We start from the raw sequence: 25,004 nt of genomic DNA on the forward strand, positions 1-25,004 counted from the left end.
TAAGCTGTTAGCAGCCCACATTATAAATAAGTTATTTCAGTGCAGAAATTACACAACACAAGGTCATAAATTTTCAAAAACCCTAGAGAGTTTCTCTCTAGTTTCGGCCGCCCCCCTTCCCTCTGTCTTTGAGATTTTTCAGTCTGCAAATTTCGAATTTGCAGTCTGAATTAGCAGATCAAATCTGTTATTTCTCTTCGTAAAAACTTCTGATAGACTTTCTAGTGCAGTCTATCAGAGGGATTAAACTTCTGTTCATGGACCTGATTGAAGAAACGTTCGTTCATCAGTTCCTGGGATATACAACAAGAGCAGTTTAATCTATTGGTGTCCATAATCTCGTTTCGAGATTTTAAGGTAAAATTTACATTGTTCAAATTTTATGTTATCAATTTTAATCGTAGAAATTTGATACCCATATGGAATCATTCCATATAAAATTTTAAAACTTCCGCTGCAACGGTATCACTTTATTTTTTCGATCCGGAGAACGACCGTGTTCCAACAGTGGTATCAAATCCAGGTTGTTCTCGGATTTTACGATTAAAATTTATTCGATTGTACCGGCCTCGATTTTTCAGAAAAATAAAACGAAAATTTTAAATTAAATTCCAGGGCAATCGGGCAGCGACTTGATCGCTGCCCAATGGCAGCGATTGGCTGCCCACCTCCACGTGGGCAGCCCTGTCCCACGTGGAGGCCGGGCTGCCCGGGATTGTCCCGGGCAATCCGGAAATTTTAAAATATAATTTTTGATTTTTTGAAATTTTTGAAATTTCAGTTTTTGGTCCGATTGAAAATTGTTTTTGATTGGTCCACGAGGCATCGGATCAAATTGTTTGAGTCCGAAATTTTAAAAATTGATTTTTGGATAAATTTGAATTTTTGGAAAATTTATAAATTTTATACATTAAATTAGATTTTATAAAATTAATAATTATGGTACAATTGATAATAAAATATGATTTTATGTATAAATTGGATTTTATATGTAAAATATGATTTTATGGATAAACTAGATAAAATATGATTATATATATAAAATAAGATTTTATGTATGAAATATGATTTTATCTATTTATATTTATTGTCATTGCATGATATCCAATAAATTAATTTTTGAATTAAATATTATTGGATAAGGATGATCGATTTCCATGACCAATGTTATAGGTGTATATTAGGTTGTTTACATTTGGTTTTAATTATTGTTGTTGGATTTATTAATGGGCCTGGTTTATGGCCCAATATGAATTGTCATATGTAATAAAAATGGGCCTGGTTTATGGCCCGTTCCCACCCCTTAAATATGTATCCCTGCTTGTCATCAAAATTTATTGTAAATTTTAGACTTAGTGGGAGATGAAGATTTGAAGACAAAGGTGGGCCCAACAGACAATAAAGACCGAAGAAATGTAAATTGGAAGCTCAATGTAATAGGATTGCATAGCATACTTGCATATTATCTAGGATTGGACTTAGACTCGTGATTGGCAACCACGGGTCGATTAGTAATGAAATCGATCATCCTAAAATAATATATGATATTATTGTTGTATGCATGTTTAGAAAATTTTATGAATCCCGCAAGCATACAAATTTTAAATGATGAGACAAATTTTCGAAATTAAAATCCCTCATTTTAAATATGATTTAAAATTAATATCAAGATAAACAAAAGGGCATTTAAATATTGTTTAAATGTTCCTACCTTCCATCAACGATCAATGTATGAGATGCTACCCGCGGATACGGTCCGGCTTATATTATTTGGGAGGCCCGTTCGTCGGAAATTTGTACATTGGATCGACACATGTTGTAAGTTGGATGGAACTCCCATGGGATTGGCTCATATTATTGAGGATCCACATGGCGACCGTCCATCACAACTTAGTATTGATGGGTCATCTTGACGTGTCATAATAAATGACGTCATATTATTGGGCCCTTATTGGACATGAGGTAAAAACATGGAGGTTGCTTTGGAAGCAATTGGGCTCTACCATTTGAAAATTATGGTTGGCTGATATTATTCATGACTATATTTTGTCAATTGGACTCCATGTTCCCACTAAAAAAAATGTTTCTCGTTTTCAGTAGAGGGTAGTGAAATCGTTAAAATAGTGGGAGTGAGATTCATAAAATAAATTTCGCCTTATTTTATGTCTTAGTAAATTAATTAAACAATCACTGATTATTGTCCGTTTCTTTTCAGTATTTCATTAAGATGAATTCGCGCAATCCACTATTCTCTATTCTCGAACAAAACAAACTGACTGGTGCAAACTATACGGAATGGTTCCGTAAGTTGAAGATTGTCTTGACCTCGGAGAAGATGTTCTACGTGTTAGAAAAATCTCCTCCGAAGGAAGCACCAGCTGATATAAGTCCGGAAGAGTTGGCCAAACTTGATTAATGGTGGGACCATGATATCAAGGCCAAATGCTATATGCAAGCTTCGATGTCTGATGAACTCCAGAGGCGATTTGAGGATACCGTGAATGCTGCTGACATTCACGCACAACTCAAGGAACTTTTTGGGGCTCAATCGAGAGCTGAAAGGTTCGCTACTTTAAAAGAGTTAATGACGTGTTGCATGCGTGAAGGGACTTCGGTCCGTGATCATGGGGTACGCGTGATTTGGCTCATTCAAAAGTTGGTAACGCTTGAATTGGTATTGGAGCATGAACTCAATGTGGACTTATTACTTCTCTCTCTTCCTTCATCGTTTGATGGTTTTGTGGTGAATTTCAATATGAACAATATAGAGGCCTCCCTTGAAGAGATGGTCAATATGCTTGTAACTTATGAAGCCACTTTAAAGAAGGATAAACCGGTTCTTTTGGTGGGCTCCTCTTCTTCTGCTAAGAAGGGGCCAAGTACAAAGGGTAAGAAACGTTCTGCCCTATCCAAGAAAACCTGACCCGAGAAGAAGAATAAGACAAAGGCTTCAAACATGGAAAAATCCAAGGATGTTTGCCATCACTGCAAGAAACCCGGTCATTGGAAACGTAACTGCAAGGAATATCTCGAGCAGTTGCGAACTGCGAAGGGTATGTTTTATATTGAAATAAATGTTTCACTTAATACTACTTCTTGGGTATTGGATACCGGATGTGGATCTCACATTTGCAATGATTTGCAGGTGATGACAAGAAGTCGCAAGCTTGGGATGGGTGAGACCCAGCTGAGGTTTGGAAATGGTTCTCGAGTTGAAGCCAAAGCTGTGGGAGACATTTGTTTAATTTTGCAGAATGATTTTAAGTTATTTTTTAGAGATGTTTTATATGTGCCAGATTTGGTTAAAAACATTATTTCTATTTCTATGCTTGATAGAGATGGTTTTTCTTGCAATTTTGTGAATGAGATTTACAATATTTACAAGAATGAATGTTTAATTGGATGTGGACAACTTAAAAACAATCTATATAACTTAAAATTAAAAGACGTTCCAATTAATTATGTTGATAAACCGGTAACAACAAATAAAAGGAAAATTGATAATCAAAACCCGGCAAACCTTTGGCATGCTAGGCTAGGTCATATTTCTTCAAGGAGGATGAACAAGCTAGTGGGAGAGGGCATGTTTGATATGTCTGATATTAACTCTCTACCTACTTGTGAGTCCTGCCTCAAAGGAAAAATGACTAAATCTCCTTTCAAAGGGAAGCCAGAGCGTAGTCAAAATCTATTGAATTTGATCCATACAGATGTTTGCAGACCATTTATTATTGGTACAAAATTTGGTCACACCTACTTCATTACCTTTACTGATGATTATTCTAGGTATGGGTACTTATATTTGATGAAATATAAGTCTGAATCATTTAAAAAGTTCAAAGAATTCAAGGCTGAAGTAGAAAACAAACTAAGGAAGAGTATTAAAGCACTTCGATCAGATCGAGGTGGAGAATACTTAAGTACCGAGTTCTTGGATTATCTAAAAGAGAATGGGATTCTCTCTCAGTGGACTCCTCCTATGACACCTCAGCTGAATGTTGTTTCGGAACGTCGCAATCGAACCTTGTTGGACATGGTTCGATCTATGATGAGCTTCACTGAGCTCCCACCTTTGTTTTGGGGCTATGCTCTTGAAACGGCGGTATTGTTGTTGAACAACGTCCACACTAAAGCAGTGGACAAAACACCATACGAGTTATGGAATGGCAAAGCTCCTAAGTATTCGTACTTGAAGATTTGGGGATGTCCTGCTTACGTGAAGCAGACAGTGGGAGATAAGTTGGATAGTCGATCCACCTTATGTTATTTTGTAGGGTATCCAAAAAATTCAATCGGATATTATTTCTATCATCCTACTGAAACAAAAGTGTTTATTTCAAGGAATTCCACCTTCTTGGAGAAGGAGTTCTTATTGGATAAGAAAGGCAAGATGATGGAACTCGAAGAAATTCGAGAAGAACCCGAGATACAAAATAACGATCCTATACCTCAAGAATCATCACAAGACACGCCTATTACTAGAAGATCCGAGAGGACTTCTAGGCCTCCTATTAGATATGGTCTTCTTCTTGAAGGGGATCAAAGTGAACCCGACATTGGATGTGATCCAAGAAACTTCAAGGAAGCAATTTCTGATGCGGATTCGAATTTATGGCTTGAAGCTATGCAGTCGGAAATAGATTCGATGCATACAAACCAAGTTTGGTCTTTAGTAGATCCTCCCGATGGAATTGTTCCAATAGGGTGTAAATGGATCTACAAGAGAAAACTTGGGTCTGATGAAAAGGTACTGACCTACAAGGCACGATTGGAGGCAAAAGGTTATACTCAAAGACAAGGAGTTGACTATGATGAAACTTTTTCACTAGTCGTAATGTTCAAGTCCATAAGAATCCTTATTGTCATAGCAGCTTGGTATGACTATGAGATATGGCAAATGTATTTGAAGACTGCATTTTTTAATGGAAACATTAAGGAAAATATCTATATGATGCAGCCTGAAGGATACACATCCATGGGAAGCGAGCATAAGGTATGCAAGCTTCAGAGATCAATTTATGGTCTCAAACAAGCATCAAGAAGTTGAAACCAGAAATTTGATGAAACAATAAAGGATTTTGGTTTCATCAAGAACCCGGAGGAACCGTGCATGTACAAGAAAGTAGTTAAGGATGCTGTGACATTCTTTGTACTTTATGTTGATGACATCTTACTCATTGGGAATGATGTAGGGATGTTGCAGTCAACAAAGATATGGTTGTCAGGTAGATTATCGATGAAGGATTTGGGTGAAGCATCCTATATTCTAGGGATACAGATCTATAGAGATAGATCTAAGAGAATGATAGGACTTACAAGCTACCTACATTGACACTATATTGAAAAGGTTTTCAATGGATGAGTCCAAGAGAGGACATCTACCTATGTGTCATGGAGTCTCTGTATCCAAGTCTATGTGTCCCAAGAATGACGAAGAGATAGAGAAAATGACACACATACCATATGCGTCAGCCATAGGGAGTATCATGTATGGGATGATATCTACCAGACCGGATGTGGCATTTGCTCTGAGTGTCACGAGCAGATATCAAGCCAATCCCGATCAAATGCATTGGAAAGCCGTGAAGGATATTCTTAAGTACTTGAGAATAACTAAGAATGTATTCATGGTTTATGAAGGAAGAGAACTGAAATTGGAAGGCTATACCGACTCTAGCTTCCAAAGTGACGTGGATGACTCGAAGTCAACCTCTGGATTTGTGTTCATGCTCAATGGCGGTGCTGTCTCTTGGAAGAGTTCCAAGCAGGACACCACAGCGGATTCCACCACTGAGGCAGAATACATTGCGGCATCAGCTGCTGCTAAAGAGGCCGTTTGGATGAGGAATTTCGTCCAAGAGTTGGGCGTTATTCCTGAAGCTGTTGGTCCAGTCCCGGTGTACTGTGACAACACGGGTGCCGTTGCTCAGGCAAAGGAACCAAGGTCTCATCAAAGATCCAAACACGTACTGAGGAAATACCACATCATCCGGGAGATCGTGGAAAGAGGAGACATCACTGTCGAGAGAGTGGCCTCTGCAGACAATATCGCTAATCCACTTACTAATCCCTTTCCAGGACCATTATTTGACAAACATCGCGAAGCAATGGGACTACGTAGTATGACTAGTTGGCTTTAGGGCAAGTGGGAGATTGAAAGAGTTGATGCCCCGTTAGCCAACTTGTGGCTAAGGGCTTTGAGAGTCTCTTTTTGTAAACAATCTTTGTTTAATATAATATACGTTCTTTAAATGACGTTCACTTTATCTTATTATTATATAATGATATACTATTGCTATTTTGATAAAGACCTTGAATATACTAAAGTAAGATGTGGTAGCACATGGGGATGGCTATCATGAAACACATCTTATAGTCACTGTATATTCTAGAAAGTTCCTAGTCGATTGAGCCGTCCGTTAATAAGGATAAGGATCGCTCGAGATTGAGACTAGCATTTGCGATGCCGAGTACCACGTTTCATTGGTATAGAACATAGAGATGTTCAAAGCATGCAAATGGATATTCATATGATGAATGATCGAACTACCCTATCCGGACTTTCCAAGTGGTTATCACTTATCGAGGGGATAAAGTCCGCGGTTTTGGTTGTACACCATTAGTCCTTACTACTTGAAACATCATTGAGACTCCATATGCTAGTACTGTACTTTGACTCATTTACCGACTCTATTGGGGTCATCAGGTGTCAGGATTGGGTACAATTACGACACATATAGGAGCCGATGCTTTGTTGTCAAGGATTCACCACATACTTGCAAGTGTGGATATCCTATGCGATATGAGGAGATATTAGTGTGATGAATCTCTGACCAGAGTACATGATGTGTTTTAGGTTACTCGGTGTTCCTAATAACACATGCGATGTCACTATTTGATCTCCAAGATGTAATGCATAGTTATCGAATCTCGAACGAATCTCGATTTACCAATGGTTGTTGATTCGATCGGGATATATGGATGAAGGGACCGTACTGTACGCTAACCAAAATATATTGGTTCTTGTTGGCACTATCAGTGATACCTAGGAAATCATGGGGCGATGTTGCTAGGCGCTCTTACCATGATTCGTTGGGTAAGTCGGAAATTGTTGTTCCGAGTCACAAGGAGTTGTGAGCCCACGGCTAGCTATATCCCTGAACCATTGAGGGTCACACAAGTAATGGATTTTTAATCCCCGTTGAGATAATTAAATTTAAAGAGTTAAATTTAGTGAATAAAGAAGTGGGACTTCTTATTTAAGAGAAGAGGGAGTAAGATTTCCTAAAATGACATAGTGATGGACATTTTTGGAAACCACTGAATTCGGATTCAGAAAATTTGTTTTGACTTTAAAAGATGCAGAAATGGTTTCTGTGCACATTGGTGAAATTGTTTTATCAATCTGAGTTACGATGAATTTTATATTAATTTCTGAACATGCGGGCTTTGCTTGTCAAGCTTGAACTTATGACTAATGGGCCCTAAGCTGTTAGCAGCCCACATTATAAATAAGTTATTGCAGTGCAGAAATTACACAACACAAGGTCATAAATTTTCGAAAACCCTAGAGAGTTTCTCTCTAGTTTCGGCCGCCCCCCTTCCCTCTGTCTTTGAGATTTTTCAGTCTGCAAATTTCGAATTTGCAGTCTGAATTAGCAGATCAATCTATTATTTCTCTTCGTAGAAACTTCTGATAGACTTTCTAGTGCAGTCTATCAGAGGGATTAAACTTCTGTTCGTGGACCTGATTGAAGAAACGTTCGTTCATCAGTTCCTGGGATATACAACAAGAGCAGTTTAATCTGTTGGTGTCCATAATCTCGTTTCGAGATTTTAAGGTAAAATTTACATTGTTTAAATTTTATGTTATCAATTTTAATCGTAGGAATTTGATACCCATATGGAATCGTTCCATATAAAATTTTAAAACTTCCGCTGCAACGGGTATCACTTTTTTTTTTCGATCCGAAGAACGACCGTGTTCCAACAATAATCATTATGGACAAGACGTAACATCTGCCACCATGTGTTTGAGTTTTTGAAGGGCCCAAAAGGTCTGCATGTATATATTCAAGGGTTTTGGTTGATGTGAATTTTCCTGGACCAAATTCCACTCTCTTAGCCTTTCCCAGAATACAATAGTAACATAGCTCAACCCCTTGAACCTTGTCTCCAAATAACAAGCCTTGCTTTGATAGTTCCTCCAGTCCTCTTTGACCAACATGTCCCAGCCTCATATGCCACAACTTAGACTTATCTTGTTTTTCTTGTACAATTATAGAGCCTCTGATCACTATTTTGGATTGTAGAACATACAGAGAGTTCCTTATATTTCCCTTCATCACCACTAGTGATCCTCTAGACACTTTAATTATATCATTTTTCACATTGGAATGTACAACCATTGTATTCAAGGGTTCTTAGAGATATTAGATTCTTTTTTAGTTTAGGAACAAATCTAACATCCTTAAGAACTCTTTCCACCCCATCATTCATCTGTAATATAATACTTCAACTTCTTTTACCTTGCACGATTTTTCATTTTTCAGTAGTAAAAAACCTTGATCTAATTATTTAACTCCTGAAACCAAGATCTGATTGGAAACATGTGTAAATGCAGCCAGAGTCTAAAATCCATTCACTCTTTATTCTACTTTCTTCCATCATCAGTGCTTCAGCAAATTCATACCCCTATCAGACTGTTGTAAATTCTCCAATTTGTTCCTTGTTCTTGTCATATGGTTTTTTTTTATTCTATGGACAGTCCTTCTTAAAGTGGCCCTACTTATGGCCTAAGAAACACTTAAAACTTGTTTTACTCTTAGATCTTGTCTTGTTTTTGTTAAAATTTTGGTTTATTCTTTCTAGACTACCCCTAGAAGTTATCCCTTCACCAAATATTTCTCCATTTGATTGGAGTTTCCTCTGCAGTTATTTAGACTGGATTGCAGACTGCACTTCATCCAAGGAAATGGACTGATCTCTTCCATAGAGCATTGCATATTTAAAGTTCTCATATGACTTCGGTAGAGCATTGAGTAATATGAGTGCTTTATCTTCCTCCTCGAATTTAACTTCAACAGTTTCTCGATCATCTAGGATATTGATGAAATCATCAATCTAGTCCTCAATATTATTGCCATATTGGATCTTGAAAGAATACAATATCTGTTTTAGATACAATCGATTTGCTAGAGGCTTCGTCATATAGATGCTTTCCAATTTTATCCACATAGCAGCAGCTGATCTTTCCCAAGACACTTCTCTCAAGGGTTTATCCCCTAAACATAGGATAATAGCACACAGAGTCTTGTCTAATATCTCATCCTTCTCCTTATCCTTCAAGGATCTTGACATTTCCTTCTTGGTCTTCAAAGCCTCAGCCCAACCTTGCTATACAAGAATTGCCCCCATCTTAATTCTCCATAAGGCAAAATCGTTCTTACCCGTGAACTTTTCTATGTCAAATTTCATCAATCCCATATTTTCTATTATTCCCACGGACGGCGCCAATGTTATAACAATCGAAAAAACGAGAACACAAAGAGTTTCTCCCAAAGATTTATTAATCAATCTTTGCCTATGGATTCGAACAAAAATAGCCTCAAACAAGATTCCAGAATCATTTAAGTATCTAACCACACCCAACAATGAACAAGAATCAAAGCAACACAAAGTAACAAGAAAGATTTACGTGGTTTGACACAAGATTGCCTACGTCCACGGGGAGGGCTAACAAGCTCGTTATTTCATGCAACTCAAGTTCAAGTGTAAAATCAAACCTCTGAGATTCATCGATTACAAAATACAAGAAAATTTTACAGAGACTTCTTTATGATCCTCTTCGTTCCTTTCTATTTGTGATCGCCTCTCGAATCTTTGATCGCAGCTCAAAGTCCATTCAATCTTGGTGGTTCTTCTCTTTGTTTGTTGAATCCTTTTAACCAAATACCTTGAGGCTTATAACTGAAGCTGAGAACTTCCCAACGGCTATGAGACGGGTTGGGATTTCTTGAGTTTGTTTGTAGTTTGGGCCTTAGTATCTAGCTTAACCCTTGGCCACCGAGCTAAGATAAGAACTAGCCCACTAACAAACACAAGCATCCTTATGCCTCAAATCATTATGGCCCCAAGAAGCAACTTAGCAGACACCAATCCAACAGCCAATAAATTGAAAGACATTAAAATCAAGAAAACACAATTAAACTTGAGGAATTCAATCACATAAATAAAAAAAAGTCATAGAAATCGTCTCAATTAAGCTACGTCATTCCTCTAGAATAAAAAATTTAGTTCATGATGAAAAAAAACAAAAAACAAGGCATGTTTATGAATTTAGAAATCAAACTTCAATAATAGGAGAGAAAAGAGAAAAAATAGCGGAGCCAAATCCGCGTCTCTGTACCAGATTCAGCGTTCTTCGACTTCGTAATCGATCTTTCTTCAAACCCTTACTTTCTCTTGTGTCGTTCAGCTCTCCAATCTGATTTTTGTTGTGTTTTTGCTTGGCTGATCTCCCCTTTTTGAAGGTTAGAATATGTCTTTTATATGTCTCAAAGTCCGGCAATTAAAGCCCAACACGTCCGGTGTTTTGTGTTTTAAAAACAAGTTTTCCTCACGTTTTTGCACAGGATCGACGCCTAGGCGCTGCTTTTTACATGACTAGTGGCACCTAGGTGCCACCCTCATGGCTTCCGTCATCCATTGAGGTGCCTAAGCATCACTCTGCACCCCAAAATGTGTTTCCGATGCTTTAGGTGCCTCTTCCAGTGCTTAGGCTCTTCCTTTATGCTACAAAAATCATGTTTTAATCCTTATTCAACCTCCTTTGTATCCTCAACATCTCTTTTCATGCAATTTATGTATCTTGTACACTTTTTTCATATCACAAAAACAACAGCGAAATGTGCATAATACCTCTCGATTCATGACAAAAGCCAAGCTAAATCAAATAAAAATTAAGTGCATAAAATGAACTTATCAATTTCTCGAAGAAATTACTTGATTTCCAACAGAACGAGAAGTTGAGTTCAGTATGTATAGAATTGATGCCAGAAACTGAACCCATTTCCTGAGCACTGTACCGATTAGCTCTATCCAAGTTAAAAGGATTGAAAGAACATTTACATGATTTTTGAATCATGCCAAAATTTTTCTATGCACAAAGTTTAGTTTAAATCATTTACCCACTACTTTAGCTCTTACTTACTTTATTTCATGATCATTATACATAATTAGTAACCGAAAACTGGCTAAAATGTTTTGATATTAGATGCTTGTAAAAATTAAACATAGATTCTTTAAACTAAGCATGACTTATCTGACTGACGGCATGAAAATTATCGAGGCATCTTTTTAAATCCTTTGAGACTCTTGAGCTTACCATGTTATGCATCAATACTTAAAGTCCATATTGAGCTTATTGACAAAGAATGGAGTGCGCTCTGCACAATTTTAAACCTCCATTCAAAATATTTTATTTTGAGCCTCATAATCTTAACCTTAGCCGAAAAAAAAAACAAAAAAAAAGAGAAAATTTATAAACTAAATCTCGTACTAAGGGAGTACATATGTGGAAGGTTTTTTGCAAAAAGAAACCTAAAATAGGGGTTTTTTTATATTTAATTTATAAAAAAATTTAAATTGCAAAAATAATTTGAAACAGGGGGTTTTGCACAAGTAGTGCAAAACGCCCCTGCTAACAGCGGACCCTGCAATTTTTATTGCAGGGTCCGCTCTTGTGTACAGCGGACGCTGCAATGCAGCGTCCGCTCATGCTGGCAGCGGACGCTGCCAGCATGTCACATGGGGACTTGCAAGCAAGTCCCCATGTGATACCTTTGTTTTTTTATTTATTTATTTTTTAATTAATTAATTATATAATTAATAATGTTTAATAAAATTATATTTAGTAGTATGATCTTTTTTTTTAAAATTCTAAATTTCGAATTTGATAATCGGACTGAAAAATTATTAAAAAAATAAAACATAAAATTTACGGTTAAAAAAATTAGATTGATTAAATAAATTTACGATTTAACTTTAATTTTGATCAGTAGACTTATATTTATTTTAATCGTTTGTATTTGTGGAGATCCCTCGGTTACGTGGATAAATCTAGAGTAGTTAATTCAAATCTATTTAAACTTAACTGATGCAAAAATGCTATTACAAAATTTCTCAATCCAAATTCAAGTCGAAACAAAATCATCTCGAAAATTAGAATTAAAATTTATGGTTAAAAAATTGAATTGATTAAATAAATTTTTTGTGATCAGTTATCAACATATTTTGATAAATTTATTTTAATATAAATTTTTTTTGATAAATTTATTTTATATCATATTTTTTAATATAAATTTTATTTTTTTATTAAAAATTGGTTAGAGGAGTTATTGGCTTATTTTAATTTGTTTGGATCTCTGCAAGTTCTTATGAATAGACATAGAGAATTAATTCGGATATATTCCGGTCGGTTTGAGTTCACAATTTTCGAGATGATTTGTTTCGGCTTGAATTCGGATTGAGAAATTTTGTAATAGCATTTTTGCATCAGTTCAGTTTGAATAGATTTGAATTAATTACTCTAGATTTATCCACGTAACCGAGGGATCTCCACAAATTCAAACGATTAAAATAAATATATAACTCCACTGACCAAAATTAAAGTTAAATCGTAAATTTATTTAATTAATATAATTTTTTTAACCGTAAATTTTATGTTTTATTTTTTTAATAATTTTTTAATCCGATTATCAAATTCGAAATTTAGAATTTTAAAAAAAATAATCATACTATTAAATATAATTTTATTAAACATTATTAATTATATAATTAATTAATTAAAAAACAAATAAAAAAAAATATCACATGGGGACTTGCAAGTTGCAAGTCCCCATGTGACATGCTGGCAGCGTCCGCTGCCAGCATGAGCGGACGCTGCAATGCAGCGTCCGCTCTCAATAATAGCGGACCCTGCAATAAAAATTGCAGGGTCCGCTGTTAGCAGGGACGTTTTGCAGTACTTGTGCAAAACTTCCTGTTTCAAATTATTTTTGCAATTTAAATTTTTTTATAAATTAAATATAAAAAAAACCCCTAAAATTAAGAATGTACGGAGAGGGGGAACCTTATGCAAACACTGAATTCTGAATCGAAATGAATTCAAGGCTAAATGGAGGGAACATATGGAGTAGACAAATATCGGATGAAAAAAAATCTGATTGTGCAAGGTAAATGTTGAGCATTGTACTCCCTTCGTTGTGCTGCCTTGTCGATTTCTTGATAGCCCACATATTGAACCTATTACAAGCTTAGCAAGTCCTTATTGAATTGTTGTTTAGTCCATGAGAAGTGAAAAATATGCGTATGGAAACTATACTTGTATTGACATGTTAATTGAGTCATCTAAGGCAACTGAATTTGAATAAATCACTTGACACCAAAAACGATACAAAACACACACATGTTCACTTTCTTTTCAAGTGTATAATGTGAGAAATATTAAGGTTGTTCTATGACATATGATTATTCTTGATTCAAGAAGGTAAGTTCATTATTGATTCTCAAAGGCTTCTCGAAAAAATATTTGTCATAGTTTTGTTTTCTCATATTTCAGTTTATAACCTATTTTGCTCAAGGGCGAGCAAAAGGTTAGTATGGAGGGGTTGAAAGAAGTGAAAATTTCATACTAAGATGCATGAATTTTTGAGTTATTCATATTTTCATCAAAAATTCATGTCTCTAAGCTTTACGTTCTTTATTCACTTCATTATGAATTATTGTAGGAAACAAAATGTAATCGGAGCTCGAGATGGGTGAATTTTAATCATTGGACAATAGGCTTCCCTCTTACGTGGTTGGTTTTGTTTGCCTAGGCGGGAGTGGATGAGAGGAAAAATTGAATAACAAGTCATTCCTAGGTGGTAGCTTCTTGATTCTAGGCGGGATACATGAAAATTTGATATCTAAAATTAGAGTTCGATGCGCCTTGGTGGGAATTTATTGCGCCTAGGCGTGATACACAGAAGAAAAAAAGGAAATTTTTGTGCGGCAATTAAAAAATTTGGATTAAAAGCTTGGACTTTGGGGAGATATAAAAGACCAAAAATTAGGGTCGGGGAGGACTTTTTTGGACGGCTGCTTTCACACAAAACGAGAGACGAACAAGTGAAGAATAATTGGTTGCGGTATTCATTCTCTACTTTCATTATCCTTTCTTTGAATTTTATTATCAAACATTGAACTTGTGATTAGATTATGGATTATAAGCGTAGCTAAATTTAGTTTGTTGAATTTTAGGAATACAACCCCGAACTTAGAACTGTGATAATTTATTTTGAATTTTGGCAAGTTCTTGATTGTGTTATTGATTTTATTTGAAACGTTGAAGCATAGATAAATTTTTAATTATTTTTTATCGTGGTTGATTTTAAAATAAAAATTCACGATAAGAACGAATAACATAGTCGGTTGATCTATTCTTTGCATAGAAATATGAAATTGGCTACATGTTGATAGTGACAATTAAATAGGTCGAAAGCTAGGATCTTCCAAGGAATTTTCATGCTATCACCTATGATAAATAATTGAAGACATTTAATTATTTGACAGAGTTGAATTAGTTTAGCATAACTTGAAAGAGTATGTTAATAAATTAGGAAGCATTATCAAAAGCACAAATTAATAGTTGAAGTTAATTATTAAATTCAATTAAGGAGATGGTGAACCTAAATCCCAACATATTTAGTAAACATTTGATTCCAAATTTCTTGCATATTTGTTTCTTGGTGTTAATTGATATTGAGTTTCATAAAATGTTTATTTTCTAATAGTTAAGTTAAACACATCTCACTTCTCGTTGAAGTTTGCTAAGAAAATTTAGAAATTGTGTAATATAGTATTTATGGACGATATTCGTATTCATATGTTTACTATAACTTGATTCATGAACTTGCGATTATTTCGAGCATAAAGGTTAATTATAATAATTTTTTTTATCTCATGGTGTAAGAAAAGCTCAGGAGTCAAGGTAGATATGTATTTTTAAATGAGTAGGTCTCTTTTGAGGTGTTCTCACTGATATTATCAATAAGGTGGGTCAACTTTACTCATATTTACAATAAAAAAATAAAAAATTTTCATGAGTGACCCAAAGAATAGATTCGTCTTACAAAATTTATCTGTGAGACTGTCTCACAGGATTTGTGTTTTTAAATAATTCATTATATTAGATCTTTTAGTTTTGGTGATAACAAACAAACAACTCATTTTTATAGGAATTATCTTTACTTGTTTTTTCATAACAGGTACACGGCCAGCTTAAGACAGATCAAGACTACCAACTGCTCAAAAAACCAAAAGATTTAACCATCTACCAGTTCAGAATCGTTCACGCAACATTGGGCTAAGCGTGCATGAGTGAGAGTAGTACTAGGATATATGTGTGAAGTCCTGGGAATCTCTAGTGCATCAAGTTACTGACGTTACGCTGTTTGATCTGATGGCTAGGTGGACGGTAAAAGCGGGACAACAAATTTTAACAGGTAATACTGTCTCCCTAGAAGACAGGGCTAGCGTTCAAGAAAAGATAAGACTGATCTCGGAGAGATATGAAACAGTACCAACAGTAAGGAACGTTCCTCCCTGGACTCATGGGTTTAACAACCCAACCCATCTATACTGTCACAAGTATAATGAAATAAAGTTACGTCTTGGATAACAGTTATAGCTTTTGGCCTAGTGGTAAGAGCTTGATCTCAACAAAGATCAAGTCAGTACAACAAGCCTAAGACCAGTTCTAGAAATATTCATGTCTGTCAACATTTTAGAAGGATTGAATACATTGCTTAAGCAAGCCAACCACTTGATGAATATCTAAAGGCTTCAACCACTAACAATCTATCAACTGATCATAAAAATTCAAAGACCATTGAAGATATTGTTCGTTCAACTGAGAAATCTAGTTCAATATTCATGCAAGATAAGCCACTTTTCACGTAGTTCAAGAGTAAAAAATTGATGGTCATAAATGAGCAAGAATTAGATAATCAAATCTTTGTCAAAAATAATAACTTCAATAAGTCTACTTAACCAAGGTACAAAGCATTTATGAGAAAGGTACAAAGAGTAAATATGAAATAATACATCTTTACTGCTCGCATTTAACGAAAGATTACAGTCTAACGTTGGCTATGCTGTCTATATATAGATGATGCAACATGATATAAGATATGATCAAGATACTTACACGAATTAAAATCACAAGCCTGCATTCTCTGAGCACTCTCAAGTTTCACATCTACTTTTCTCAAAGTTTCCCACTCTTTTCAAAACATAAATCAGATCATCAAGGATCAGTAAGGCTTCAAGTCAACCGTTCATCCTTAACCGTTGACGGATTTGCTCGTCAGTTTGATTCTAATAATTCATTCATTATATATTGCATTTGTCTGATTGTGTTGGTTTTAAGACTTTTTTTGTCTTAACTAGTTATGTTGATAGCTAGGAGTTCTAGTCGAGATGAGATAAGTCTTACGAATGAAGTGTGTAGTATAAAAAAGTTGTATAAACAAAATTTTTCTAGTGCATTCCTTCCTACGGGGAAGAAAGGGAAACGTTGAAGAACTTTGCCTTTGAATTTCTATATAACGTGTGTTATTTATTTATTAACCGCTCATATCTATCTTGTAAACCTTGCTACATTCGAGTATAAATAGTCATTAAAACCTTTGGACCGTTTATCCGTACTACTTTGTGGTTTAACTAGTTTTTAAGGATGAGAAAAAATTGTCTTGTCAGCTAACCTTATAAAGACCGCTTGCAAAATTAGTAAAAATCTTTGAAATATTTTAAGAGAGTATTTACCCTCTCTATACACACAACCGATCCCAATGAATTATCTTTTAATTTTATTTAAATTTCATATAGTACATAGAAACAAATTTTATCTACACAGACATTGTGTGTGCGTGAGTTATGTTTCAATTATATAAAATAACTGACGAAAAAGAAATACATGTTATGGTTGCATTTACTTGTTTTGATAAATGAGGGATAACATAATTAATATTGATTAATACAATGTTTAGTTGCAAATTTGAACATCATTATAAATTTTTAAGTCCGTTAATAATGAGATTTATAAATAATTCTTAATCATAAATTTAAGAAGGGATTATAAATCTGTACATGGTGAAAAGAGAAAAAAATCAATCCCAAATTTAATCCATCAAACTAAACATATTATTATTTTTTCATAACCACTTCATATCCTATCAAATTATATTAATTATCATATTTTAGTCTATTCTTGCACAATCTCATCTCTCGAAGTAAACGTTTTATATTTTAATACATGTTTTATTAACGAATATTTATGGTTGATAATAATATATTTCAAATAATTTGTTTAGCGTATACAAAAAGTTGACATTAGTAGTTGAGTTTTTTACATTGTAAATACTCCTTCCGTACCACTCATTTAGGCTACTTTTTTTTTCATCGGTCTATAATATATATTTTAGTTTTCATATTTAATGTTATCTATTCTATTCTGTTACCAATTTATCTCTATTAAATTAATATCATGAACTACTCGTACAATTATTTTATTTTATTAAAATTTTCATTAAATAAGTGTGAAAACACATACTTGCCTATTAATATGATACGGAGAGAGTATTAATTATTATGAATATTTTCTTATAGAATAACATATTTAATTTAACCACCGGTTAGTTAATTGGTTGAACCGATAACATGCGGGTAACACCATTGCTTTTTGACCGGGACAATGTCCGAACCGGGTTTAAAAACTATAAACATTACCAAAGAATTCCTACAGCGAGCTCAACAATTATTAAAAAAAAATGTATATACTTATTATATTAAAAAAAATTATAACTGCCAACTTATAATCAGTTATAATTTGAAATTGTCAGATTGGCACTCTGAACCGAGTCTCTTGCCCTAGCTAGTTGAGACGTGCAGAACGAGACATCCCCATTAGAAATAAATATAAATATATTGAAAATACCCAAATTAACCATTTCATCTACTTGTTTGTTTTCTTAACCCAACTTGATATATTTGAAAATACCCAAATTAACTATTTCAACGTTGGGAGTTTAATCTTATATTAAAACTAGCTACCTAGTAGTTGAGCAATTTGAACACTATCACTACTACGTCTGCATATACATGTTCTTCCTTATTTTAAACAGTTGATCAATTCTTCTTCGAAGTATTATTATGCCAAAAAACGTACGTAGAATACATGAACCTTTGATATATATTAAAATGTTTTGACAGCATCAAACCCAAGTCCATCCTTTTGGTTTTCAGGGAAGAAGTCATCAATTGATTAATTAAACAATATATCTATATAATAATTACTAGTGGGAGTTAGCTACACGCTATATAAATTGGGAAGTTCATTGTTAATTTTCAGTAGTATTAATTTCAACTTTTTCTTCCAATTTCCTTTCTCCAAGAACTTTATAAATACATACTGAGATTTTCGTGGCTAATTTCCGACGTCATGTCTGCACTTCAATATTCTTTATGTGCAGCGCCCGTGAATTGTTGTTTCTTCATATTTTTGTTGTTTCTTTCGGGAACATTAATCTTTGAGAGAGGTAATTGCAGAAGATGATCATTTTTTTTTTTTTACGCGGGAACTCGCAGCTGCTATACTTTCGGTGTGCACTGGGTAAACCCTCGGACTAACGTAATAGTATGCAAAATACGTTAGTCAAGTAAACCACACTAGGCAAGTCCTGTGTGAGAGGCTAGTCCAAGAAGGTGCTGGTAGGGAAATATTCGAACTCCTAACCTCTGGCCAAGAGTTCACCTACTCCACCAACTTGAACACCCAAGATTGATCATTCTATTTAGTTGATGTTAATGCAAGATAACATATGGAGACAATATATATCTAATATCTCATCAATTCCTGGCTAATTTGTAATGGAAATGAATTTGTAGGTGAAGGAGCCATTGGAGTGTGCAACGGGCGACTTGGTTCCCATCTACCATCGGAACAGCAGGTGGTGGGATTCTACAGAGCCAACGGAATCCGAAGAATGCGGATTTACGACCCGAACCAGGCGACCCTCCGAGCCCTCCAGGGATCCGGCATAGAACTCATGCTGGGAGTCCCCAACGTAGACCTCCCATCCCTCCAATCCGACGCGACCCATTGGGTTCGAACCAATGTCATCCCACACTTTCCCGCCACGAGAATACGCTACATCGCCGTAGGCAACGAAGTCGACCCGGAGAACCCGGAGACATCCCGTTTCGCTCCACTTGTTCTCCCCGCCATGCAAAACATTTACAATGCACTCTCTGTATTCAATTTACAAGACAGAATCAAGGTCTCCACGGCCACGTTTTCCGCCCTTTTGACGAACACTAGCCCTCCGTCGAGTTCGAGCTTCAGGGATATGTCGTTTATGCCGCCCATCGTTCGGTTCTTGGAGCAAACCGGTGCTCCACTTCTTGCAAACATATACCCATATTTTGCGCACATTGGAGACACTCGAAACGTCCCGCTTCCTTACGCCTTGTTCACCGCTCCTGGAATCGTAGTCCAGGACGGTTTATATGGATACCGGAATCTGTTCGATGCGATGCTTGATTCCTTTTATTATGCCACGGAAAGAGCTGGAGGGCCGAACGTGGTAATCGTGGTGTCGGAGAGTGGGTGGCCATCTGATGGGGGAGTTGCTGCGAGTATGGCGAATGCAGATGCTTATTATCGGAATTTGATGAATCATGTGGGGAATGGGACGCCGAAGAGGACAGGAAACGAGATAGAAACGTACATGTTTGCCATGTTTGATGAGAATCAGAAGCCTGGAGCTGAGACGGAGCAGCATTTTGGGCTGTTCCATCCCAACATGCAGATCAAATTTGAATTATTAGACTTCAATATATAATTTGCAAGATAATTAACTCATGATTGCAAAGGGAGATTTGATTTTGTTTTATTAATTAGTATGTATACTTGGCATAATTTAGTTATGAGTTGAGTCAGTACGACTCAAATGTGAAAATTTATTTTATTCTTTATATAAAATATTTTTATTTTATTTTATACAAATTTTCAAATGTTGAGATTAATTGTGAGTTATCAAGTTTATCTATTTTTTTTTATGACATGGAAACCTGCAGCCGCTATCTTTTGGTGCGCACTGGGCAGGAGCGGATCTACAGTGTGACGTGGCCCCTCGAAATTTTTTAGAAATCTTAGTATTATATATGTATTTTTTTGTTTAGTGTATATATATACAGAAATAGTTTATGTATTCCAAATCTTAGATATGTTGCCTAGTTGGTTAGGTAATTGAAATTACGGATTCGGAAAAGATGCAGGTTCGAATTTCCAGACCTAAATTTTCACTTTTATTTTAGGTTAATCGCCCATTGTAGTTTGTACTTCTTTTCAATTTTTTTTTTAAAAAAAATTAATTTGCCTTTATTGAGTCTAGCGTGTTAATTTGTTGTTAATTGTAATTTTTTTATTAAACCAATTTTAATCTCTATTATTGAAATAGTATTTATTTAGGTGACTGAACTTTTGTTTGTTAGTGTATTAACATTATGCGTGGCATCTTCCATAAACTAAAACCTAAATTTTTAAATTTTATTTTCAATCATTCTTTTTGTATTGAAAGAATATAGAAAATTAATAAAAATAACAATATTTTCAGAATTTTATATTAAATTTAAAATAAAGTGTAAATGAATAAAGTTTTAGAAAATTAACGCACAAACCACAATTTTGAAAGAGCGAAAAATGACAACACTCGCTGAAAATTGGTGGCTCCGTCTTTACCGCACACTACCATCACTCGCACGAGTTTTATACTCGTGCAAAATTATTTACTTGTGTTTTTATTACGCTTTAAATTTCCGCTGCACTGTGTTGTCTGTGGTGTTACAACACAAACGACAACACTGCCTTATTTTATATAACAATCACGTACACCATTTCTTTCACGTGGCATCAGAGCCACCACTTGACTTTACTAAGTGAGTTCCTGGTTTGTGTTACAGGTTAGTTATGGACACTCCGTACACAAGTGCAATTCGTCCACCTATTTTGGATGAGACAAACTACGGCCCTTGGAAATTGAAGATGAGCATGTATCTTCAATCCATTGAGTCCAGGGCTTGGCAGCGTGTTCTTGACGGTTGGACACCACCCATGAGAGATGATGATGTACCAGGACCAAAGCCAAGATCACAATGGACAACCGATGAGAATACGGCGGCTATTTATAATGCTAAAGCTCTTAATGCTATGTTCACTTCTGTTGATATGAACATGTTTAATCTAATTGGTACTTGTACTTGTGCTAGGGATGCTTGGGAGAAACTACAAACCCACTGTGAAGGCTCGGCTAGTGTCAAGAAGACAAGGATTCGTCTCATAACTTCAAAATTTGAGAAAATGAGAATGGAGGAATCAGAGACCATCATGGAATACAATGGAAGGTTGAAGAGCCTTGCGAATGAAGCATTTATTCTTGGTGATCCTATTTCGAACGAGAGACTTGTATCGAAAGTGCTTCGTTCTGTTCCCAAAAGATTTCACACCAAGGTTTGTGCTATAGATGAATCAAAAGATACATCTATAATGGGTTTGGATGAGTTAATTAGTTCTCTTCACACCTATGAGATGGAGTTGGAAGCCGAAGATGACTCGAAAGGTAAGTCTATTGCTTTTCAAGTATCTAATGATGGTTACAATGATTTTGCTAAAGTTCAACAGGAAGTAAAGGATTCTGATCTTGAGAAAAATTATATTGCCTTGATCTCGAAGAAATTTACTGATTATCTCAAGGTAATGAAAGAAAAAGAAGAATGTGAAAAGTGCACAACCCTCAAAGTTTCCTAGACTGCCTACGTCAGAAAAACCTCAAAAACCTGCTGCTACTCGAGGACCTCGTCAAAGGTATGAAGGTAAGAATCAGTCTTCAAGCAAAAATTTTGATAATGTTCAATGCAGGGAATGTAAGGGATATGGCCACTATGCTTATGAATGCGCAAATCGCCTTCGGAAAGGTATGAATGTTTCTCTGAGTGATGATGATTCTGAAGAAGAACGAGAAAAGGTTGAACAGGCAGATCTCATATCTTTTACTGCTTTACAGGAGAGTAAGAAAAATTTTCAGATTAATCCTCTCGGTGTTGGCTCCGGTGCTGCAACACCTGGACGCAACACTGTTCAAAAATCTGTTTGTTTTGTTGCTTCTAACCTTGACAATTCCAGCAATCATGAAGAACAGGTAACTGATCCTTATACTCTGGAAGGTATTCAAAAATTCTATGAAGAGTTATACAGTGATTGGAACAAGAGGAATCAGTTGAACACAACTCTTACAAAAGAGAATACTGAATTGAAAGCTGCTGTGGCTAGACTGAAAATTCTCATGAGTAAGAAAGATCTGGAATTAGGGTTGCTGAATTCTGAAATTGAAAGAGCAAAAACTACACTTGATAAATTTAATTCCAGTTCGAGCAAACTTGATTCCATTTTGACTATGGGTAAGAATGATAAGTTTGGACTTGGTTTTAAAGAAAGTGTTTTTGAAACTGGTGAATGTTCCAAAACACCAGTGTTTGTGAAGGAAGGTAATGATTCCTTGAACCATCCTTCAACTGCTTCGAAAGGTAAGAAACTCATTGTTGAAAAGGATGTTTCTGTTCCTAAGCCAAAACAATGAAAGCGTCCTTTTGTATGTCACTATTGTCTCAAATCTAGTCATATCAGGCCTTTTTATCGTAAGCTTAAAAATGACTATGTTTTGTGGGAATCTAAGCAAGTGTTACCCTCCGTGTTGTCCAACACCAAGAGCAACACTTGCAGAAAGAGGCCCACTGTGAAGAAAGTTTGGATACAAAAGCCTGATGTTAGATGTTTTGTTATTTATACTTCTTTGAAAGCTAACACTGCAGGTAATTGGTATTTTGATAGTGGAAGCTCTCGGCACATGACAGGTTTGAAAGATCACCTCACGGACTACCTTGAAAAAAATGGTGGTAGAGTGACCTACGGAGGTGGTGCAAATGGAAGAATTGTTGGCAAAGGAACACTCAATGTGGAAGGGTTTCCAAAGCTTCATAACGTCTTACACGTTGAAGGACTTAATGCAAATTTAATTTCAATTGGTCAACTGTGTGATGATGACTTGCATGTGAAGTTTGATAAGAATACTTGTGAAGTTTTTGATAATGCTAATCGTTGTGTTATCACAGGTACAAGATCAGTTGATAACTGCTACCAACTCGGTGAAGAATTGGCATGTAGACACTCAAAGGTTGATGAGTTTAGTCTATGGTACCAAAAACTTGGACATGTGAATTTCAAGACCTTAAAGAATCTGAGTAAGTATGAAGCTGTCAGAGGTCTTCCAAATCTAAAGACTGGTGTTCCATATATTTGTGGTGCATGCCAAAAAGGTAAGAAAACCCGTGTTGCGCATCCCGTGTTACAACACTGTGGGACAACACGGTGTCTTGAACTTTTGCACATGGATTTGATGGGTCCCATGGAAGTCAAAAGTTATGGAGGTAAAAAGTATTCTTTGGTATGTGTTGATGATTTTTCTCATTTTACATGGGTAAGATTTCTTAGAGAAAAATCAGACACTTTTGGTGTTTTTAAGAAGTTGTTTACCAAGATTACTAACCTACATACTTTGACTGTAGCAAGGATCAGAACTGATCATGAAAAGGAATTTGAGAACTCATTGTTTTTTTCTTTGTGTGATAATAAGGGCATCTCACAAGAGTTCTCTGCCCCAAAAACTCCTCAACAGAATGGAATTGCCGAAAGGAAGAATAGAACGTTGCAGGAGATGGCTAGGATGATGACGAGCTCAAAAAATATCTCCAAAAGATTTGGGCAGAAGCATTGAACACAGCATGCCATATTTCCAATCGTGTTTATTTGAGAAGTGGATCTTCGATGACTTTCTATGAAATCTTCATGGGAAAGAGACCAAATCTTAATTATTTTCATATATTTGGCTGTGTGTGTTATGTTTTGAACGATAGAAATCACCTAGCAAAATTTGATTCAAATAGTGATAAGTGTTTGTTCCTTGGTTATTCTACTAATAGTCGTTCATATAGGATGTATAACCTTAGAACCAGAACAATGATGGAATCTATTAATGTTGTTTTTGATGATGGTGCAGATCTCAAGGGAAAAACTGCTGAAGATGATACTGAAAGCTTGCTGGAAATTTCCTCCGAAGAACACAGTGTTGTTCCTAATGTTGCAACACCAAACACAACACTGGTTCCTCCAGAAACTGTTCATGAGGAAAATTCGCAAGAAAAATGAGAAAGTTGAGATGATTACTGTAAAGGACATTCCAATCAAGATACAGAAGAATCATCCTTCATCTCAGATTATTGGAGATGTTCATGGAACAAGGCAAACTCGTGCTAAGGACAAAGTTGACTACCGCAAGATGGTTGGGTTAGTATGCATGAGTTTCGTATACTCACAGGTAATGCATTCCTATTTTGTTTCCAATATTGAACCCAAGAATGTCAATGATGCTTTGAATGATGAATTTTGGGTAAATTTCATGCATGAAGAACTTGAGCAATTTGTCCGAAATGATGTTTGGTTTTTAGTTCCACCACCTGATCATGGTAATTTCATTGGTACAAAATGGATTTTCAAAAATAAAACCAATGAATCAGGAAACATCATAAGGAACAAAGCAAGGTTGGTTTCTCAAGGGTATACTCAGGTTGAGGGGGTTGATTTTGATGAAACCTTTGCTCCTGTTGCCCGCATTGAGTCTGTCCGACTATTGCTAGCAATTGCATGTTATATGGGTATAAAACTTTACCAAATGGATGTAAAGAGTGCATTTTTGAATGGTATTTTGAATGAGAAAGTGTATGTGAAGCAACCCAAAGGCTTTGAGGATCCACACCACTTGAATCATGTTTACAAGTTGAAGAAGGCA

The 25,004-nt window shown here is 35.6% G+C and overlaps 2 protein-coding genes across 2 annotated transcripts; both read left to right on the top strand.

Annotated features, from left to right (window-relative positions):
- Window positions 1-13,177: 13,177 nt before the first annotated feature.
- On the top strand, window positions 13,178-19,946 carry LOC140873980 (glucan endo-1,3-beta-glucosidase-like). Its single transcript, XM_073277261.1, has 2 exons — window positions 13,178-13,235; window positions 18,991-19,946. Exons 1-2 carry the CDS (start codon window positions 13,178-13,180, stop codon window positions 19,944-19,946), a joined length of 1,014 nt encoding a protein of 337 aa, XP_073133362.1.
- A 1,127-nt stretch (window positions 19,947-21,073) lies between these two features.
- LOC140873981 (uncharacterized) lies at window positions 21,074-24,364 on the top strand. Its single transcript, XM_073277262.1, has 6 exons — window positions 21,074-21,885; window positions 22,022-22,527; window positions 22,633-22,686; window positions 23,014-23,184; window positions 23,272-23,475; window positions 24,216-24,364. The coding sequence occupies exons 1-6, from the start codon at window positions 21,074-21,076 to the stop codon at window positions 24,362-24,364; spliced, it is 1,896 nt and encodes a 631-aa protein (XP_073133363.1).
- The last annotated feature ends 640 nt before the right edge of the window (window positions 24,365-25,004 follow it).

The sequence above is a fragment of the Henckelia pumila genome, chromosome 1 (assembly GCF_033568475.1).
Source record: "Henckelia pumila isolate YLH828 chromosome 1, ASM3356847v2, whole genome shotgun sequence".
Lineage (NCBI taxonomy): Eukaryota > Viridiplantae > Streptophyta > Magnoliopsida > Lamiales > Gesneriaceae > Henckelia > Henckelia pumila.

Excerpts from the sequence above, each read along its gene's own strand:
- LOC140873980 (XM_073277261.1), top strand. The coding sequence starts at position 13,178 with ATGGAGGGAACATATGGAGTAGACAAATATCGGATGAAAAAAAATCTG. Across the intron at positions 13,236-18,990 it reads AAAAAATCTGATTGTGCAAG|GTGAAGGAGCCATTGGAGTG; the intron begins GTAAATGTTGAG and ends ATGAATTTGTAG.
- LOC140873981 (XM_073277262.1), top strand. The coding sequence starts at position 21,074 with ATGGACACTCCGTACACAAGTGCAATTCGTCCACCTATTTTGGATGAG. Across the intron at positions 22,528-22,632 it reads ACTTGATAAATTTAATTCCA|TGTTTGTGAAGGAAGGTAAT; the intron begins GTTCGAGCAAAC and ends CCAAAACACCAG. Across the intron at positions 22,687-23,013 it reads TCCTTCAACTGCTTCGAAAG|GTTTGAAAGATCACCTCACG; the intron begins GTAAGAAACTCA and ends GGCACATGACAG.